The 18,923-nt window shown below is 39.9% G+C and overlaps 1 protein-coding gene across 1 annotated transcript in view; it reads left to right on the plus strand.

The window, feature by feature from the left end:
- Nucleotides 1–18,923, plus strand: part of fat3b (FAT atypical cadherin 3b) — an 80,669-nt gene that overhangs the window by 37,048 nt on the left and 24,698 nt on the right. Inside the window, exons 20-34 of the mRNA XM_074610039.1 lie at nt 250–600; nt 1,267–1,440; nt 1,541–2,071; nt 3,575–3,939; nt 4,154–4,307; nt 4,859–4,966; nt 6,147–6,330; nt 6,819–7,039; nt 7,739–8,191; nt 8,911–9,045; nt 9,168–9,561; nt 10,414–10,610; nt 14,849–15,002; nt 15,096–15,329; nt 16,248–16,426. Of these exons, the coding sequence (XP_074466140.1) occupies nt 250–600; nt 1,267–1,440; nt 1,541–2,071; nt 3,575–3,939; nt 4,154–4,307; nt 4,859–4,966; nt 6,147–6,330; nt 6,819–7,039; nt 7,739–8,191; nt 8,911–9,045; nt 9,168–9,561; nt 10,414–10,610; nt 14,849–15,002; nt 15,096–15,329; nt 16,248–16,426 (3,834 nt within the window). The remainder of the gene's footprint in view (nt 1–249; nt 601–1,266; nt 1,441–1,540; nt 2,072–3,574; nt 3,940–4,153; nt 4,308–4,858; nt 4,967–6,146; nt 6,331–6,818; nt 7,040–7,738; nt 8,192–8,910; nt 9,046–9,167; nt 9,562–10,413; nt 10,611–14,848; nt 15,003–15,095; nt 15,330–16,247; nt 16,427–18,923) is intronic.

Genomic DNA, 18,923 nt, shown 5'->3' on the forward strand with positions numbered 1-18,923 from the left:
GGTCAGCTGCAGAACTGTGCACACAGCCCATAGTTACTCAGTGTCTTGATGTAAAATACTTGTTAGGTTGTTTTGTTATTTTTTGCTGAGAAAGAAAAGGGCAATGCATGCAAAGTGTTATTGAATACACATTAAACCCCCAGCTTTACATCCTCTGCACTATTGTGAGTCAGCTGTCAAATAAACGCAAAGACTCTGCTGAGAGCCCAACAAAGCACTCTCACCCTTCTGTATTTGTTTGTTTAAAAGGTATGGGATGGGCGTTTCTCCAGCGTCGCGTCGGTCACAGTGCTCGTCCGAGAAGCTACAGACAGCGGCCTCCTCTTCACCTTCCCGGTCTACTCCGCCTCCATCCCAGAGAACGTACCCAACGTCACTTTAGTGACCGTTGTCAACACGGTCGGCCACCACCTCAACGAACCGCTGAAGTACACTCTGTTGAACCCCAGCGGGCGCTTCACCATCCGGCCGACCTGCGGGGCGGTGCTCACCACCGGCTTGCCTTTTGACCGAGAGGAGAAGGAGAGTTACGAGCTGGTGGTGGAGGTCAGCAGAGAGGATGAGATACTGAGGGTGGCCAGGGTGACTGTTCAAGTTCAGGTGGGTGTTTCTTTCTTTTACTTTCTTTACACTGACCCAAAGACTCTATATAAGAAATCGTAAGACGTAGTTTGTGGACTTCCGTTTTGAAGCCTCAAGTGCGGCAATTTGGCCTTCGCCATCTTCGTTTTTTGTCGTCGTCATCTTGGTTCTTAGCAACCACAAATGACAAGAAAGCTGAGTACAACGGAATGCTGAATGAGACATTTTTAGGTGACCAAAAAGGTTAGAATTAACTTTAATGAAATGAAAACACACTGTGAAAGGGTTAAAGTTGTAAGACGAAAACACAGACAACTGTGTGGTAGCGACCTGTCAGTCACAAGGAAGCCACGTCCTAAAGCACACCCTGCTTTATTGTTTATTTGACTCTAAAAGGGACCATAATTTACTAAATCAACATCATGCTGTATTGAAGAAGACTTGAAACTAGCAATTGAGACCATAAACTCATATTTACAATGTTTACTGAGGTAATACATCAAGTGAGAAGTAGGTTCATTTTCTCATAGACTTCTATACAATCAGACTTCTTTTTTGCAACCAAAGGAGTCGCCCCCTGCTGGCTATTAGAAGGAATGCAAGTTTAAGGCACTTCCGCATTGACGTCACTTCTCAGAGCCAGAGGTTACCTACTTATTTCTGAAAATAACCGTTACTTTCTAGGTGGAGGACATGAACGACAACGCTCCAGAGTTTGTGAACCTGCCCTACTACGCTGCAGTGCAGGTGGAAGCAGAGCCTGGATCAGCTATTTTCAGTGTCTCAGCCATCGATCAAGACTACGGTCTGAATGGAGAAGTGACTTTCAGCCTTAAGGAGCAACACAGAAACTTTCAGGTGATTTCTTACTTTTAAAATGTTGGTTTAAATGGGCTATACATTTGGAAATCCGTGGGTTTATGCTCCTTATGTTACTGTATTTATATACTCTATGCAGGTGAACCCTGTGACAGGAGAGCTGACCTTAAAGAGGTCCTTTGAGGCCGATTTATCCAACGCAGAGTACAAGGTGGTCCTCGTGGCCACTGACGGCGGCTTCCCCCCTCTGTCCACTGAGGTGGAGCTGCCTGTTACCGTAGTAAACAAAGCCATGCCGGTGTTTGACAAGCCCTTCTACGGCGTCACTGCCAGAGAGGATGTGGCCGTCTCCACCTCCGTCTTGTGCATCAACGCCACCAGCCCCGAAGGCCAGAGTGTCATCTTCACCATCGCGGAGGGAGACCCTTCCCTCCAGTTTGACATTGGCTTCGACACAGGAATCATCAGCGTGATTTACCCGTTAGACTACGAGACCACGCAGTACTACCGGTTAACGGTGAAGGCTACAGACACGCTGACGGGGGCGAAGTCTGAGGTCGACGTGGACATCGTCGTGCTGGATGTGAATGATAACCCGCCACTGTTTCAGAACAACTCGTACTTCGCCGTGCTCACTGAGAACTCCATGGTCGGAACGACCGCGTTACAGGTGTGTTCTGTTTGTTGAGTGAGTCCAGTGTGTACTCTCACTGAATAACTGTTTACACTTAAGACCCACTTCAGCAGTGTTGCAGATGAATATTAGATACCAAATCATTTATTTATGAGGAGTGTGATATTTCCCTAGAAATTTCCCAGCGGAAGCGCTTGACCTTTAGCGTATAATAGACCAGCGCTGTTGTTGCACTGAGGAACATGTTTGAGCAGATGATTCTGAGACACCAAATTATTGAATTCATTGGTTTCTGTGACAATTTCGTTTCGTTTCGAGTCCTCAAATGGCCTTATTTGACTATATTAGTGAATTTAACAAGAATCAGGAAGGCAATCTTAACCAATATTGGATTAAATAAATGTTTATCATGCCTTCAAACACACAGTGGTATTGCAATATTATTCACTACATAGGTCATTCATTGTGAATGCATGTTGTGGGCTTCTGGATTATCATCACTCAGTAGCTCTGATTATGTCTTTGCCTTGAAACGCTGATACGTTTTAAACTTAACACTCAGAATATGCAATTTTTAGTACCTACATGAGCTTTTTGTTTGTGTGAGGAAAAGTGAGGGAAAATTATTTATGAATTTGTTTTGATTTTGTCACTGCAATTCAGTGTAGCTACTGCAAACAGTTGATCAAACCAACTTGCATCCTCTACCTCAACATGAATATCCCACTATTGGAATAATTTTCGCTCACTCAATTATGTTTTTGTAATTGATAACCTGACAGTGGTTGAGCTTAAAGTAGGGATGGATGATATGGCCAAAATCCTCTATACCGATAGAGGTCATTTTGTTTCTCGATAACGATATATATCACAATATATCATGTTTTCTGGTAATTTAATAAATAAATAGTCAAATAACCACATGGTAAAAGCAATTTTTGTGTGAATTAAGTACTTGACAAATTAAAAGTATTTTCTCATTTAATTAAGAACATGAACATAAGCAAAATTAACATAACAGTTTCAAGTGAAATTATAAAAAAATAAGTTTATTTCCAGCTATACACTGACTATGTTTACATGCGTGCACACAAATACAAGTACTTAGATTAAGACAATAGTTTGATTTAACTGTGTTTGATCAGATTTTCTGAGAAATTTGAGTTAGTATTTGCTTGTTACTATCAATTTAGACGACGTAATTGTGTATCACGAAATCTTAATGTGATTATATCAGTATACCTTTCCATTGAATGACGATAAATTATCATATTGAATTATCACCTAGCCCTAGTGTACAGTATAATTGTCTGCTTTTATTTTTAACGTATTGTGCTTCAACAAAATGATCATGCTGGATGCTCTGCAATGTTTTGTTGTGGTTTTAAATGCAGTATCTCAGTGAAACCCTGAACTTTATTCACTTCTTTTCATTTGGACTCAGTGTGGGTAGCTACGAGTATGCCAGGGTAAACAAATCAGACCATATTTTGAATAATGCATGAGGCACTGCAAAGTTTAATGTTACTCTCCCTGTAGGTGTTTACCCAGGACCAAGATTCAGAGAAGAACGCTGTGGTGAGTTACCAGATCCTATCTGACATCTACAACAGCACCGACTACTTCCACATTGACAGCAGCAGCGGGTTGGTATTCACGGCACGCCTGCTTGACTACGAGCTCATCCAACGCTACAACTTCATTGTCAGAGCGACGGACAGCGGAGACCCTGCCCTCAGCAGTGATGTCAGTGTCACTGTGACTGTTTCCGACACCAACGACAACCCACCTAATTTCAGCCAAGCGCTGTACGAGGCCTTAGTCAGCGAGCTGGCGCCCCGAGGGCACTTTGTGACTTGTGTTCAGGCGTCGGATGCTGACATCTGTGATGCTCACAGGCTGAGGTAAAAGATGTTTTTTGAAAGTCGTGGGTTTGGTGTTTCCTCTGTAAAGTGATGATGAGAACGTTTGCCCCAGTTCATTATGTTTAGAAAAGCGTATTCCTTATAGGCAATCTTGTGTTTGTGTTTCACTCCATCTTTTATTTGTCTATTTCTCAAGCTTTACTTTGTGTTTCCAGCAGCTTCGGAGCAAAATGTTTTTTTTATTTGCTTTCAGGTACAGTATTCTCTCCGGGAATGAGAAAATGACTTTTATGATGGAGCCAGATACAGGGGTGCTCAGTCTGTCTAACAAGAGGAGACAAGGCATGAAACTCTCGTATCAACTCAACGTGTCTGTGTCAGATGGAGTCTTCACCAACACCGCTCAGGTGAGACAACTCACAATTTAGTCCTATCAACTGATTTGCTCTTTTTGTAAACCTTTGCGGCGTTTATACGCAGCAAACCCACTGACCTTTTCTAGCAACCCATCGCTTCAAATTTATCACAAAAACTCCCAGCTGTCCTGTACGGCTGTTTACCGCCGGCTGCCGAGCGGCTCTGCAGTCGGAGGTTAATGTGTGTTCACGTCATATCAGATTTACTGGGAGGATGAGCTGCCAATTGGAAAACATGTTCACATCTGTCTCGTAATTACAAGTAGGCTCTGATATCCCACATCTCTGGCAGTCGACATCATATGTTGTAGTAATAACATGTCACTCCGGTCTTCCTCTGACATGATGTGAACACAGCGTACGAGTGTTTACAGCTGCATCAATCACCATTTGGTCACAAGCGTGATGCTCTTACTGCTGGTGCCATGTTGGATGTGATCATGTTTGACAAATCAGCCACTGATGATTATTGAGATGGCATCAACAAGATGTCAGCATGACATGAGGATGATGAGGATTATGATGATGGTGGTGATCCCCAGGTTATTGTACGTGTGCTGGGAGCCAACCTGTACAGCCCGGTGTTCAGCCAGAGGTTCTACCTGGCTGAAGTCCAAGAAAATGCCCCCGCAGGGACAAAGGTCATTCAAGTAAGTTTGCCATCTTGCTACTCACTCAGTAATGTTTCCATCAGAGCTTCGAAAGGACCAGTGTTAACATTTAGGGGGATCTATTGGTAGAAATCAAATATAATATTAATAAGTATGTTTTCTTTAGTGTATAATAAGCTGAAAATAAGAATTGTTGTGTTTTTTGTTATCTTAAAATGAGCCTTTTATGTCTAGGCTACATAGGGAGCGGGTCCTCTTCATGGAGCCGGCCACCATGTTTCTACAGTAGCACAGAAAGGACAAACCATTGTGTTCACTTTTCATGCTTGAGCCGGAGTTTATAACGTTACTCGCTCCGGAGTTAACCCCGTCACTCCACTCAGCCGCCAGGAAACAAAGACACAGGAAACCTCTGTTGGTCTTGAGGAGCTGTAGCATTTATTTCTGCACAAAACTGCAACTTCCACTGACCATTCACTTGATATCCTCAAAGCTAAATGTAGCACACAGCTCCTAACACTATAATTATACTGGACCAGAATCAGAAGATACCAGAATCGAACAGGAGGCAGAAAAAGTTATTTGCAATATCAAATGACCACGATTTGCACTCAGCGGCTCACTTTACCACAGTCTTGGAAAGGAAGGAGTGAGCGGAGGAGTACTCAGTTAGTTGCAATCCACAACCACACCACTAGATGCCACCAAATCCTACACATTGTCCCTTTAAACAGAGCTATTTTTCTGTCAGACTGCCTTGGCAGTGATAGTGTTAAGGCTGAAAAGAGATAACAACTGATGTTGCCTTCAAGTGCTGCTCAAGTCCCATAAGTCAGGTATGGTAGAGAAGGTGATAATAATTCAGGACCTGACTTCAGGCCTTTAGTATCTGGAGCCCCATGTGCACACACATTCGCCACTGCTCTTTCTCTTGCTTCACCACTCACTTCCCACGTACACACACAATCTACACCTTGGCTCTGCTATTCTACAAATGACCTATGGCCATTTGCATTTTGACGTTGGCCACCGTAGTTCTTCTTCTACATGCTTGGCACACGGGAGAGGTTGCAAACTGCAAACTGCAACCTCACGGCTTGATTACGCCAGATGTTGTACACTGTACCTTTTAAAAGGAAACTTCCTACATGGATGATGTTGTATAACCTTGCAATGACCAATCGGACGTTATTTTCTGAATCTCTGTATGTACCTCCAGGTTCGTGCAACAGACGAGGACTCCGGGCTGTTTGGCCAGATCACCTACTCCTTCATCAATGATCTGGGGAAAACTCAATTCAGTATTGATGCAGATGGACTCATATCCACCTTTCAGAAACTTGACCGAGAAAATCCTCTCAACAAGGACATGGTGCTGACCATCATGGCCTTGGATGGTGGAGGTATTATTTTTGACACTGACCAGACTGTGAAACAGATTCCCTGACAAAAACTATCTTCAAATCAGCCAATATAAGACTCCAAAAATACACAGAAGTCTAACATTAAAGCTTCAGTAGGCAACAAGTTTTTTGGCATCATTGGGCAAAAATTCCTTTAAAAAATCTAGCCCGTGATGGGAGACTTTGGCCAATCACAATAATAACTTTTTAATCATATTTGCTCCATTTCTACCCACTGCTGCTTTAATGCATGAGTGGTCACTGTTCTTGCACTGTAGGTGTCACCTGTGAGATGAGAAGTTTTGCATAATAAGATCCCACACTGAGAATGTATGAATATTTCAGCTTATTCACATTACAGATGCATTGCAATTTATCATCCAGGATGACTTTCAGTGAATGAAACAGCATAATAAGGCAGATTACGTCCGTATCAAAATCACGTACATTTGATAAAACCATGCATTAATGTTCTGTTGTTTTTCCAGGCCGTGCATCGTTTTGCACAGTTCGAGTGGTTCTCACTGATGAGAATGACAACGCTCCTCGATTCAGAGCCGTGGAGTACCGCATGAGCATTAAAGCAAATGTCGCCAAAGGTTCCCTGGTCACACAGATCCAAGCCACCGACGCTGATGCTGGGTCTAATGGGAGGATCACCTACTCTCTTTACAGTGAGGCACGACTCTCACTGGTTGACGTGTTGGAGGTCAGTGCTCTTTAACTTTATATACTCTATAATATAAAACACATTTGCCCTACATAGCTGTTTGCTTAGTTTTAATAGAGCTGCACACATCTTTCCCTCAAGGAAAAGACCCAGTCTAACCAGATCCAAACCTCAGCAAATGTATTTAATGAAAGTAAACCATGTTAAAACTCATAATTTATGCCATAACCCTGATTTTCAATTAAGAGATGTTAATCTCGCTTGACATTAGCTCCCCCCTCCATTTGGATTAACAGCCATCTGTCACTGTAATTATACACTTTTACTCATCAAATCAAAATGATGTAATATTAAGATTGATGCCTCGGCCAATTTTGGCTGTTCCGAAGGGAAACGCAATCAAGAGCCACGAGTAAATAAACAGCTATGAGTGTAAATGAAAGAAACAGCTGCAGTGTAAAAGGCTAATATATTATGTTAGAATATAAAGAAAGTAGTAGCAGCGTATAAATATTAATAGATACCAAGTGGCAGCTTGAATAACATTGTTTACCATGCTCTGACTTGTGGAAATAAAAAGACAAATAAAACTGATTAAATAAAATTCGACCCAGTTCGAGTATTAAGAGCACATAAGAGGTCAAAACAGTAAGAATGTGTCGGCTCAAACAGCTCTATTACTAGGATTATTGTCTCTAAAGTAGATTTAAATGACATTGTGATTTTGCCGGTGCCCAGGTGGAGTCAGACAGCGGTTGGATGATGACTAAAAGCACCGTGGATCACCTCCAGGGGACTGTGCTGTCCTTCTTCGTCAAAGCCACCGACTGCGGCTCTCCGGCCAAACACTCGCTGGTGTCTGCCTTTATCCACGTTGTCCCACCAGACGCATACGTCCCGTCCTTCAGCCAGCCTCAGTACTCTTTCACCATCCCAGAGGACACGGCAGTAGGGACGGCCCTGGGGTCTGTGTACATGACTCCTGGACAGACGGGGTTCTTCACCGTGGTCGGAGGAGAGACGCTCGACAGCAACCAGGGAGGGACCTTCCTGGTGGAGAGGGAGACGGGTCTGATTCGTGTCATCAAGCCGCTGGACTATGAACTCATCAGCATCTTCCGCTTTAAGGTTGCGGGGACAACGAGAAGAGACCTCATCGAGACCGTCTCCACTGTAGACCTGGAGGTTAAGGTTGGTCATACAGTTAAACATAGAGCCTGTTAACCTTTTGTTTCCTATTAATTCATTTGAATAGAATTTGATCTTTATTTAAGCCTTTGAGTGCAATAAAATGTAATTTAAGTGTTACCAAGTGCTCAAACAGATACAAATCTGTGTCAGAGCTGCAACGATTAGTCGACTAATCAATCAAAAATGCAGAAAATGCTGTTTTCAGCCTCTCAAATATTGAGATTTCCTGCTTTTCTCTGTTTTATATCATATTAAACTGAATATCTTTGGGTTTAGGACAAAACAAAACATTTAAAGACATCTCCCTTGATTTCGGATGCACTGGGATGGACATTTTTCACTATTTTCTCACATTTTCTAGACCAAACGATTAATGGATTAATCTAGGAAATAATCGTCGGATTAATCAATAATGAAAATAATCCTTAGTTGCAGCCCTAATAGGATTACAGATGTTTTAACACTGATAAGGGCAATCTCAAAGTATTTTGCATGTAATTTCAACAAATAGATGCATTTCTGTCGACAGCCGTTGTTGCAGATGATTCAAAATGGGTAAAAGTACAATTTGGAAATACAAAAATCTATGTAATTTAAGACAATTTAAATGACATTCATTCAACAAATTCAGAGAATGATTTGAATTCCCTGTTGCATTATATTTTCAGTATAATTTAGACTTTGTTGGGCTGATTCAGTGAAGGTTTGTCATTTTGCAGGTCCTCGATGTGAATGACAACAAGCCAATGTTTGAGACTAACACCTATGTAGCCACAGTGATGGAGGGGATGCCTGTAGGGACAAGAGTGGTCCAAGTGCGTGCACTTGATCCAGACTGGGGCTCTAATGGACAGGTCAGTGACAGCTAACTTCAACTGACACTTGAGTATTTTGTTCTTTTGGGGTTTTTGCTCTTCAGCTCAGTTTGTTGTAGATGCTTTGAAAAACTATTATATGTATCTTTTTTAAATTGCAGGTCACCTACAGCCTCGGACCTCTGCTCAGCTACAACTCGGACTTGACAAAAGACGCTCGCTCCTTCAGCGGCCCCATCACTACGGGTTCTGTCTTCGCCATTGACAGTAAAACAGGCTGGATCACCACAGTGAGTCAGATGGACCACGAGGCCTGCTCCAGCTACAGCTTCGAAGCAGTGGCCTCTGACCTGGGGGAGCTACGGTCTCTGTCATCCACCACCGTGGTCACCATCACCGTGTCAGACGTCAACGACAACCCGCCGCGGTTCGAGAGGGAGCTGTACCGCGGTGCAGTAAAGGAGAGTGATCCCCTCGGCGAGGTGGTAGCCGTCCTAAAAACCAAAGACCGTGATGGCACCGATCAAAACCGTCTCGTCAACTTTTACATAACTGGTGAGCAAATTTAGAAAAATACCAACATATTCTGCTGCAGTAAGTGTACCTCCCGCAGCGAGATGAGGTGGTGTTGCATAAAAATTATTCATTGGCCTAATGGGGCTACTATTATTAAAGGTCAAACTTTAAATTAATTTCAACTCAAATGTCAAACACAACCAACCTTTTATTTTTTTGCTTTTGATTTTAATATTACAAGGTATGCATGATACAACAAAACATTTCAAGCAAGGCAGGGAAACCCTCAGGTTTGTATTTCTCAATATAGTGAAAGAAAAATGCTTCGTAACAAAGTAGTTTACATTATATATTTTTCCAATAGAGCCTTCTGCTTTAAATGATTCTTGCAAAGTGTGTGAAGTATATTAGTTGGATTTCCTACAAGTCGTCTTTCACACACTTACACTTGACTTTGTGTGGTCACTCCTCTTTTATGGGAGTAATAAAAAATTGTGAGCGCTCTCCAGCAAAACTGTCACCTTGATGCTGAGCTTTACTATTCACTGTCTGATAATAAATAAGGATGATATATTTTGGCCTTGTGTTCTAGCATTTAAAAATACTGATTGGCCTAATGGAAGTGTTATATTAAAGATCTATTTTTTTAAACTTTCAAAGGCCATTGCTGCAACGCCACCAGCCTGGTTTACGCTATGATGATAGATGTTTGTCGATCATGCTAAAGGGTACCTGCATCATTTGTGTGTGTGTGGATGGGTGGGAAGCTGCTTATTCATCTTCCGAATGAATGAGACTTCCAGTTTGTTCACATGTCCGTTTCAATGCATCTTCACCCCGTCTTTGTCTGTGAGGTGTCAACGTTTTAATCTTCATCTGTGTCATCTCCAGGGGGAAACCCACGTGGCGTGTTTGGCCTGGCTGTCGTGCAGGGAGACTGGAAGGTCTACGTGAGCGGTCTGCTGGATCGGGAGCAGCAGGACTGGTATCTGCTCAACATCACAGCCAGTGATGGCCTGTATGTCGCTCGCACTGCAGTGGAAGTTACCGTCATGGACGCCAACGACAACAGTCCCATCTGCAACCAGGTCAGGGATACAGACGAATGGAGATGAGTAAAATGAACAACATGCAAAGCAAACAAACACAGAGAAGACTGAGGAATGTAGGATGGTGAACTACTATTTTGTTTTAGATTCATGGTAGACTTAATTGCATTTATCCGCTGTTTGTGTCCAGGCTGACCACATTACAATTAGTGTTTTGTCTAAAAATAGAAAGAAAACATCCCTTTTTGAATAAATCATATGATAATACAGTCAATATGTAGTAAATGTTAGTGTTATTGTGGCTACAGACTAATTGCTTCTTTGCTAAATGGTTAAAAAGTAAATAATTTATCAATGAGGGAGTTTTAGGACAAATATATTTAAAGTGAATGGATTTTTGTTTTTTATCATATCATGCAAAAGCTGAGGGAAACTGCACTCCCTCATTTGACTTTGTACTGTTGAATAATGTTAAAATGTGCATAATGTTAGTATGTATGACTTCAGCCAGAATCTGGGGCTGTAGCAGAACAGGATTTGTTCAGTTAAAATATTGATTTTGTTCTACAGTGTACCAAAGTACAAACTCAATGTGAACTAATTCAAACAAATTGTCCTTCTACTATATTTCAGGGAATGTACTGTAACTTGAGTATAAACTGGCTTTCATAGTGCATTGCATGATAATCATGTTTAAAATACCCACAGTTAAAAGCTGATTACATGAATCAGTGATAAAAAACTTCAGCTCAGTGTGCTAATTCCTACCTCGCAAATTTAAGACTCATCCTAAACTGAGTGTTAATGCCGTGCCAAAAGCTGATCTATGAGAGCAAAATCACTGTGAAAAGGGAAGATAATTGGGCTGTGGAGTCTTCTGGGAATATCCCTTTTTCATTTGACGGTATTTTTGCAATTCCTCAATTTCACATAATTAGTTGGGAAACTTTCTTTCTCCCTCTAAACTCTTACAAGTTCTCTTTGAAATCAATCCTCCCCTGTCTCCCTGTTCTCCTCTTATATTCTGTCTGTTCTGAGACAAGTCAGGCCTGTGTAACTACAAAGTGGTCACTCTGCCATGACACAGTAGCAGCATCAAATATATCAGAAGACATTAAGAGTCAAACACTATACTGTAATGCACTATAACATTGTTCTCATGGTTGTTTTTTAATTATTAAGTGCTAGTAGTAGTGGTAGTAGTAGTACCTGGGCCATTCCACTGAAATCGAGCAAAGTGTCCTGCATTTTTTTCTAATTGCAGTTTGAGGATACATCATGTATCTAGAACACTGAAAAAATAGGATATTAGCCTGTCCCATAGACTTTATATAAAGATGGACGACATGACAGCTCCCCAAAAGTGAAGCCAAAACATCTCGATTGCCCCCTGGTGGCTGGCTGCAGTATAGGTCATTAGTCCCGCCCCCACCATGTTACCTGATGGGACATGAGCCACACTAAAAAAGTCAATTTAAACGTCAAATACATTTTTCCCAAAGATGGTTTCTGTCATTTTAGGTAGTTCTTATCATGCTGATCTATGTTCAAGTGTTCATTTTTCGGATAAGTTTGGGTTTAATTCATTATTTGATGCTATCCACCTTATTCTCAGGGGTGTTACTGTAGAAATGATTATGTCCGTAACTTCCTGTGAGGTAGCAGAAGTAGCAGTAACTAGTTAGTCCCATAGGCTAACCATGGGGGCTAACCACCAACTTCTTTTGAAAAGTAATTCACCTTCATTTTACAAAATCCTGCTTTATTTTTAACAGATATTTAACTAAAGTTAAATTGACATTTTCTAAAATGTCATTTCGGAGCTGTGGTATGGTGTTCCGTATACACTTTACGCCCATCAGCGCCACGCCAGGCAGCACTCGTCTGTTGTTAAGAGCCATACAAGTTTGTGTGCTCATTCTGCGGCGGAATATCCCAATATAATCCCCCTGCAGAACAAGAGTTTTTGAGAAAAGTGGGGAAAAGTAACGCCTCCGCCTGTGTAGGAAGATCATTAAGCTTAACGGTGTTCCGTACAGAGCGCATAACATGATTTCAACGGCTATTAATTAAAATTTTAAATGTCAAAATATTCAATTGATGTAATAAACATTAACTTTATTTATGTTTTAAGCAGTCAGTGCGCACCATTGATGTTAAAAATGCCAATTTTATTCAACAATGGGTAATATATTTAACAACTTGTGATAGCATAATAATTATTTCATACAGACTACAGTACTGTGAGAAGCATAAATTAAGTTGAAATGTACATTTTCGCTGCTCTAGTCATCTCCCTCTCTAGCTGCATTCGGGTCTGGAGCCCTCTGGGCGCTGTTGGCACACTCACCTCACAAACTGACTGAAATCTTACAGGAACAAATGGTGGAGGTCTCTTGCTCGGTTGGGGATGAAAGAGGGGAACTGAGGATGACAAGCATATTATAAATGTTATGTACGATCTGGAAGTATTTATTCAGCGATTGGGGGAAACATGTCATCTGTACGGAACATCGTTGGAAGAACTGATCTGCCTCAGAGCTTTTCAGATTGTTCATCTCTTCACCGTCTGTAGCAACGGAGTCAATAACATAGCTAAATATGCTAGTGTAGGTTATCTGAGGCCACTTTTTCAGGTCGTCCTCCCATCCCTCCATAATAGAAGGCAGAGCTATGATCATATTATCCCGTTTGAGCTGTAATAGGTGGTGTTCACTCATGTTTTACTAGATTTATTAATACAATCGCTCCAGGTGAGAGGATTAGGAAGTTAGAGGACATAATTCACGCAAGGCATCATGGGGGCTAGGAATAAAGTGGATAAAAAAAGGTGAGACATCATGATTGGCAACTGTGAGTCTCTCTCACTGACAAAGTGCAGCCGTGCTTGGCTCGCGATTGATTCAGGCGGGTGACCTTGACTCTTGCTCCAAATCACGTAAAAATCTCCAAATGGCAGCTCCCGTATCCGGGATATTTTGGCTTCACTTCTGCACAGTGGGAGGAAGTGGAGGCACGTCATCCATCTATATATACATAAAAAGGCCTGTCTCCACTCTGAACACTACACTTCACCATGAAATATGATTGATGATTAGAATCCTTCAGAAATCTTGTTTTTTTTTTTATTATTGTGTGACCAATTTAGACACATAAATACATTTTCTCTTTGGAAATTCACAATATGTTGGTTAACATATTGTGAATTTAGGTATTCACTCAGTCCTGTTACCCTAACACATTCCCCCCTCTAAAAGAAGGCCAAAAGCAAGTTCTCTCACTCTATTTTCTGTATTTTTGATCATATTGTAAGTATGACTGAGAATGTCAAACTCAACATTCAAACCTATTCTACATTTCATGTATTTGCCAATGCTGTGCTAAAAAACTCAGTCCTGTTACTTTATGAACCATTTTCTATTTTGAAAAACATTATAAAAAATAGATAAAATAGCCTGAGATTGACCATTACACACTTTGAATATTGCTCTAGTAATAACAAGAGAAGCAATAGTATTCTACTTGAAGCAGTGGTAGCCTAGTTGTAGTAGTCAATCGTAGTAGTGCTAGTAGCAGTTATGGCAGTAAAAGTACATGTACTACTGCTACTTATGCTACTAGCCATAGTGTTAGACATAGTTGATGCAATACAGGAAATATTAGTGATAATAGTGGTAATAGGAGTAGTTAGTAGTTGAAAGTGTAGCTTTAGTATTGGTAGTAACCATAGAACCGTATTTAGCAATTTCAGTAATAATAATAATTGTTTGATGACCATTATTTGAATAGTTTTAGGGATGCAACCCGCGCGTATTGGTTATTTTTTCTTCAACAATTAATCAGCTATTTGCAGTTATTTTTTTTGCTTGAACATCAATCATCATAATAGTTACAGATTAATTTTCTGTTGATCGACTAATAATCGACTAATCATTTCAGCTCTAAAGATGATTAAATCCTTCACAGGATAACTCTGAAGTGCAGAGCAAAAGGCAGTAGGGTAGGATATATAGATACACTGCAGTAGTTTCCCCATTGGGCTGGTCTGAGCTTGGTGAAATAGTGAGGTCACAAAGTTCATTACTCTGGCAGGAGTAAAGGCAGGGTCAGAAAAAGACATTAAATCCTGTTGCGCTCGTTCTATCAGCAGGAATAATGGATGCAACAGCGCCCAACAATTTAATGTGCTTTTTGATGTGTGGGACAGATGTTTTGTTTTGTTTCCCAGACAATGTGGTTTCACTTTGTGCTTGTATATCTGTGTGTTGTTGTGCCAGGCGGTGTATAGTGCCTCTTTCCCTGAGGACATTCCCACTAATAAGGGCATTCTGACGGTGGGCGCAACAGATGCTGACTCAGGCTCCAGCGCCGAGATCCAATATTCCCTGTTTGGCATCGGAGTCGAAGATTTCTACATGGATGCAAACACTGGTACATTCAATTATTATATGATCAAAACAACATATACATCACAGATTAATTGCTTTTCTACAGCTTTATACGCCTCTCCATTTGTGTCCTAAGGCGAGCTGCGTACTGCCACGGTCATGGACAGAGAAATGACGCCCACCTACAAACTCATCGCCCAGGCAACTGACGGAGGAGGGCTGTTCTGCCGCTCTGACATTTCTCTCAAAGTGTTGGATGTGAATGACAATGCCCCCTCTTTCTCCTCTACTCATTACCGGGCCAGTGTGTATGAGAATGCCGCCCCCCAGGCTTTGCTCACCCGCCTGCAAGCCAGCGACCCTGATGAAGGTAAACTAATGTGATGTTATATGCTGGATGTCTGATATGTCAAGCAAGGAAGATAATGAGCAGAGAAAGTTTCCTACTTACACTGGATGCAAGTTTAAGTCACGGGTGACTTGAGGTTGCTGTGGTGTCATAGGAGTGCCATAAATAAGAAGAGAATAAAAAAAAGAAATACACAAAAAAGAAAATAATAAGAAAATAATGTGGAAATATAAAGACAAATACAAAATAAAAGAATAATTATAAACATTTTCATTTATTTTCACATTTGTCATTTTATTTATCTATTTTTAAAAATATACATTTATTTATTTTTTTGCATATAAATGACTATTTATTTTTATTTAAAATAGAGTATACTGTATGTGTGCTGGAATTGACTACTCAGCCTGGGCAGGAAAGCCCGCCCAAAGCCAGTTGATTGACAGCTTGGCCCTTCAATCAATAGCAAAAGCAATAGGGAAAAGAATAAGGAAAAGTAAAGGGATACAAATAAATAAATAAATGTCATTATATAAAAATAGATACATTAAAAAAATTAAAATATACAGAAAAAAATTATATTTTATTTGCAAAAAATAAATATATATTCTTAAAAATATATTAATAAATAAATAAATATATACAAAATTAAAATAAATAAATGAAAATGCATATAATCAATCTTTTATATTTTGTTATTTGTCTTTATATTTCCACATGTATTTATTCTTTTATTCATTCCTCTTTATATTTTTTCATTCATTTTCTTATTCTTTTACAGATGTATTCTTTTTTATGGCACTCCTATGACGCCCTAGTTTCCTACAGATGTTCATTATCACACACAATTTGTACATTTATCTAAAATCACCCTGTAATAAAAAATGACATTACTAATTAGTCTCGGTTGTGCATGAATTTGTCTTCTATTCTCTCCAGGTTTTAACCGTACAGTAGTATACTCTCTGGTGGATTCAGTCAACGGATTATTTTCCATTGACCCGATATCTGGAATGGTCATTCTGGAGAAATCTCTGGACAGAGAGAGCCGAGACTCCTATCGTGTCCGAGTCCAGGCCACTGACCAAGTTGGGCAACAGGGGGCGCTGTCCTCACAGGTTGGTGCTTCCAGTGACACATTCAATCTCAGTTGTATATATCTATATTCTTTTGCCATGCTATCCAGTCCCATATCCAAACCTAAACTGCAGGGAGTATTATTCTAAAAGATATTCACGATCCCCCCCCAAAAATGGCACGCTGGAAAAAAAAAAGTGCTTGTGAACATTATTTAAATTCAAAACATTTATATTTTTGGTTATATAATCATTGTTTTCTGAGTAATTAAATCAGATACAGAGTAATTAACACAGGTGCTGAGTAATTCACACCAATTATTTCGTAATTAAACCGTTTTACCACAACAATGCAATTAGAATTAGCATCCATCTGAGGATGTGCAATCTGTATTTCTGTCCATACACATGAATAAGAAAAGCCAATGAATAAAAACATGTTGTTTACTGAGGAGAATCAGATAAAGAACCTGGTAGATTTAATCAAGATAAAGCGTCATCATATTGTGCAGTGTGCGGGAGGGGAAAGACGGGGAAGGTGACAGTTACAGACACAAAGGCAGCGCAGAAAGGAGGTGAAACAGGGTTGGCTCACTCACATTCACTAGGTTTCTCTTATCTTAGGTCATTTATGAGACAAAGCCATAATTGAATATTAACCCCAGGCAAACTTGAGGTCAGGTGTGGCCGTTTCGGATGAGTATTTCTAGCAGCAGGTATCATTACCACTGCTAATAAAAGTAGCAGTAACAGCAGTGGTAGTAATAGTAGTGATTCCAGGAGTTGTAGCACTATTTATATTATTAATATTAATATTATTTTAATATTAATATTTATTTATATAGCACTTTTCAAAACAAATGTTACAAAGTGCTTCACAAACAAATGTAAAAACAACAAGAATATCACAGAACATATCAATAATAATAGAATAGTAAAATAGTAAAATGGTTAAACAAGATCATTAAACAAATATATATACATAAATGTGTATAAATATATACATGCATACACTCAAACGGATATATACTATATACCCATACACACATTCTATCTACACTTGCTTCGCCAAAAATATGCACATAAACACATATACATACAGATATGTAACACTGGGACATTATAAAAATGCCATCCTAAAAAAAAAAAAAAATGCAATCTTTAAAAGTGCATGCAGATGTAGATGATCATGTCTCTACAGGAAGTGCATTCCAGAGTTTGAGCGCTAAAGCCTGATCCACTCTAGTCACAAAATCTTACTGGGAACAGCAAGAAGTAGCTGACCAGATGATTTCAGATCACGTTAAGGCTCATTTGTAGTCAGCACATTAATATAATAGCAGTAAAGTAGAAATACTGTGACATCCTACTTGCAGTAAGTGGAACTAGGATCCAGTGTGTCTCCTCTATGACTCAGTACCATATGCTGCTTGTCTATGCCAGGAAAGACTAGTGGGACAAATATGATGAAGGTCTGATGAAAAGACCGATGCAGATGGAAAGCAGCTGGTCCTGTCACTTTTCCATCTATCCATTCTTTATACCATCATATTTCTAACCTTGAATAGAGTTAACCATCTACAGTAAACTAATGCTAATTAAACAGTTTTTAACCTTACACCTAATCATAGCTATTTCTGACCTAATGCCGTTCTACATGTTTTTGCACATGCAGGTTCTGGAGAAATATGATCAGCATCAATTATAAGATTTACAACAACCACAACACATAATAGCCATTGGTCTGCTGAACTCCATCAAATGAACATTGTACTGGAGATTCACTCATCATAAGATGTCATCTGTTGTTTCCGCACTTTATGACCCATTGCTTCTGCACTTTACATTAGAACTGGTGGGAAGTTCTTTTTAATGAGATCTTGTCTGTTTTGTATTGTTAGGTTTTGTTTTCATGTGGGCTGCTTGGCTTATTGAGGCTGCAAACCTAATTTCCCCTAGTGGGACAATAACACTGAACACACACACAACATAAATCAAAAGACACACATCGAAAAATTTCACAAAACCAGACAAAAACGCCAAATCAAAAACAACACAAACAGCCTCATAAACAAACCTATCCCATATATCAATGGGTGAACAACATATATGAATAATGAATAAAGGGTTAGGGTTATTAAATCACATTCTCATATACAAATTAAAGCAATATTATGTAGAAACGTTGAAAACTTCCTCTTGAAGTACTAAAAACTAATGATTAAATTCCTCCCAACCCTCAGCTGCAATAAACTTCTCCAGTCGTTCAAGATGTTTTTAGTTTTGTTATTTCTGTTTGCAATATATCCTTCCAAAATAAAATGTTTAAGAAGCGTTCTAAATATATTGATATTCAAGGAATACACTACATAATAAAGTAATAATAAAACAAGTATCAGAGAAGGTGAACCGTTGACTCAGATTCAAGAGAGCAAAAACAGCATTTATCTCACTCAGTAATGTTACAAACCTTTAACAATTATTTATCGGCCAAGAAACTCTCTTTGGGGCTTTGCTGGACACAGACTTCAATTGATTT

The sequence above is a fragment of the Sebastes fasciatus genome, chromosome 16, assembly GCF_043250625.1.
Source record: "Sebastes fasciatus isolate fSebFas1 chromosome 16, fSebFas1.pri, whole genome shotgun sequence".
NCBI lineage: Eukaryota > Metazoa > Chordata > Actinopteri > Perciformes > Sebastidae > Sebastes > Sebastes fasciatus.